The 3,001-nt window shown below is 31.1% G+C and overlaps 1 protein-coding gene across 1 annotated transcript; it reads left to right on the forward strand.

Moving 5' to 3' along the window:
- Nucleotides 1-1,066: 1,066 nt before the first annotated feature.
- On the forward strand, nt 1,067-2,236 carry POU4F3_1 (POU domain, class 4, transcription factor 3; the record flags this gene model as incomplete). The annotated part of the gene is made up of 1 exon (XM_012943134.1): nt 1,067-2,236. One exon carries the CDS (start codon nt 1,067-1,069, stop codon nt 2,234-2,236), a length of 1,170 nt encoding a protein of 389 aa, XP_012798588.1.
- Nucleotides 2,237-3,001: the final 765 nt, after the last annotated feature.

The following is a 3,001-nucleotide window of genomic DNA, read 5'->3' on the forward strand; positions in this document are numbered from 1 at the left end:
ATCGGAATTACTATAATATCCACAAAAACTACTCTGATTTTTCCTCTTTGTTAATGAATAAACTGGTCCAATATTATAAAATATCTACTTCGATAGTAAGAATCTTTATCATTTATGAGAGTTATACATCATATAATTAATATGATGAAAATGTCCATTTGTTTCCTGTATTTTTTATAGGATGGATTGAAACATGAAAAACTAGCATATTCCAATTAAAAAGTAGAAGAACACTAAACTTTGTCTATTTCGTACATTATTATCTCTACATCTATTCAAAAAATTTTGTCCCAACATTTAATGGTACTTTAAATAAGAACTTTCGTCTAGATTTGAACGAATAGTTTCACAATATTTGGGCGCCGAGTTAATTTGAGACATTAAAAAGAAGAATATATTTGTAAAATCTCAGCGAATGAATTTGAAGTAAATCCAACGTTTCGCCTGGCAATCTGGTCCAAGCTTTTTCAAGGAAAATATAATCAAACAACAAAATTATCGAATATAAATAGGTACATGGTTCTTCGGTTTACTGTACACTGAATAAGTCATCCAATCGACGTGAAGGATTTCTTTATAAATAGGTATTTGTATTAATGTGTAAGAGACATGTTTATATGAAAATAATAAAGGTCAAACAATTAAAAGTTCATTTGAAAATAATCAAGGGGAGAGAAAGAATAAGAAATTGTCGTGTTATCCTAGGCCATAGAATGACTTAAGGATTACAAGGTAATCCTGAGATTTTACAAATATATTCTTCTTTTTAATGGTACTTTAGTTAACGTAAATACTTCGAAGCGAATAATTTACAACTACTGATTTTATTATGATCATTATGCTTCAGAATCCCAACTGAGAAAGCCATTCAATGAACTGACCTTCAAAATGGATGATGATAATAATAGTTCACAAATGTGTCGGTAATAATCGTCTATTTCAATGTTTGGACATTTTTCCCCGGATTTTCATACATATGATTAGTAAATCTAAATGTAATTTACCCTACACAAAAAGTGCAACTTAAATAATGTGATAAGTTTATGATTAATTTTTCGTCAAATGTATGATCAACCAACCTATGGATCCAAAAAATACTGATCAGAAAACTTTATGTAGTATGCATAAAATGAATCACCATTCATCGTTATTAAATATAAACAACCGGAATTATTCAACCGATTGCAAAGATGAACAAAGTTCAATGTTTCAACTTAGTACATTGAAGTTTAATGACATTGAAACGATAATGATTCACCCAAAAAGTGATGACGATAATAATGTAGATGATTCTAAGCCAGAAACTAAATATTGCTCATCTTATGAACATCCTTTGAATAGTATAAAACAGCCATCAAGAAATATTTATCAAAATAATGAGATTTCTAATTTCCGTTCACCAATTTTCGAAATTGGGATTAACAGTTGTGGGATACCTGATCCATTTATATCATCTAATTTGAAATGCAGCAATAATGACAACAATCCACCTGGTAAATCATCAGACTTAAATTTGTTTATGAGTGACCATCAAAATCAGTGCCAGTGTGATATGTCATCTTCTGTATGGGATAAATGGTCATTTTTATCCTCAATCAATAGTTATCATGCCAATTCAGATTGTACCATAACAACAACAGAAACTATCCAGCCAGTAGGAAAGTCAGACGCTTTAGCTGAATTTGTGGATATGTTTAAAGAAAAAAGAATACAACTTGGCATAACACAAGCTGAAGTAGGACGTGCATTGGGCGCACTAAATTTAAGTGGTTTCGGTTGTTTATCACAGTCGACAATATGTCGGTTTGAATCCTTGTCATTATCACATAAAAACATGCTTGCATTAAAACCTGTTTTAGAAATATGGTTACAACAAATGGAGGGTGGTTTATGGGTAAATCAAGAACATCACCTACAAGAATCACATAATTGTTTTAATCGTACACCTACTGATTCCACGGACTCATTCAGGAATTTCTCAGACTCTTCAACTAACCCTCCAGTTTTCCCACCATTTACTCCATTAAAAGATTCTGTAGAGAATCAACGTCGTAAACGTACATGTATCATGGGTAGAGAAAAATATATTCTTGAATCGTTTTTTAACGCAACAAACTGTAGACCAACCTCGGATCAAATGAATCAATTAGCTTTGAGATTAAATATGCCAAAAAGCGTAATACGTGTATGGTTTTGCAACCAACGTCAAAAACATAAGCGTCTCTCCAAATTATAACCCAATCCTTTACCTGAAGGGAAATAGTTTTCATCATCGTAAATGGTTATCAGTGTTCAGCAGCTTTCCATATATGCTATTTAACAAACACGTTTATATTTTTTCGTCTACAAAATGTTAGCTACTTATAAGTAGTTTAGATCTATCACATAAACTCCTCTTGGATATTTAATAATTATCGTAATTCTAACCCATCCAAATAACGTTTTTTTTTCACGTGGAAACGTGATAACTGTTAAGTATATCATTTAGCTATTAAGATTTTTCAGTCACAACTCTTATTTGCACGGAGTAAGGTAATAAATATCTACTCCAAATGTTTTTTTTACTTGTTTATGATAATTTACCAGAAAATTATTCGAAAATTCATTCTATGATCAACATTCCCCATTTGGTACTCTCCCAGGCTTTAGATTGCAAATAGCTTATCTTATGGCAACGACTTAGATTTTTCCTTGATGGTTAAGTCAGTTTCCTTTAACGTCATCAAGTTTAATCAACAAAAATGAGGTGCTCTTAACGTTATAAGATTATTTTTATATATAGTCTTTTTCCACTATATAAATACCCTCATAATTGATTAGTCAATTAAAGATAATTAACAAGATAATAAGTGAGCCTAAATAGCTTGATAGTAACGGCTTAAATGATATGTATTAATGTAGTGGATTAGGATAGCTGGGTAGCAGTTGTATCAGTTCTCTTAAGACTTCTGATACTCCTTACTTAAAAATGTCCATAACCACATAACGTAGGACCATAACT

This window comes from Schistosoma haematobium, chromosome 3, assembly GCF_000699445.3.
Source record: "Schistosoma haematobium chromosome 3, whole genome shotgun sequence".
Lineage (NCBI taxonomy): Eukaryota > Metazoa > Platyhelminthes > Trematoda > Strigeidida > Schistosomatidae > Schistosoma > Schistosoma haematobium.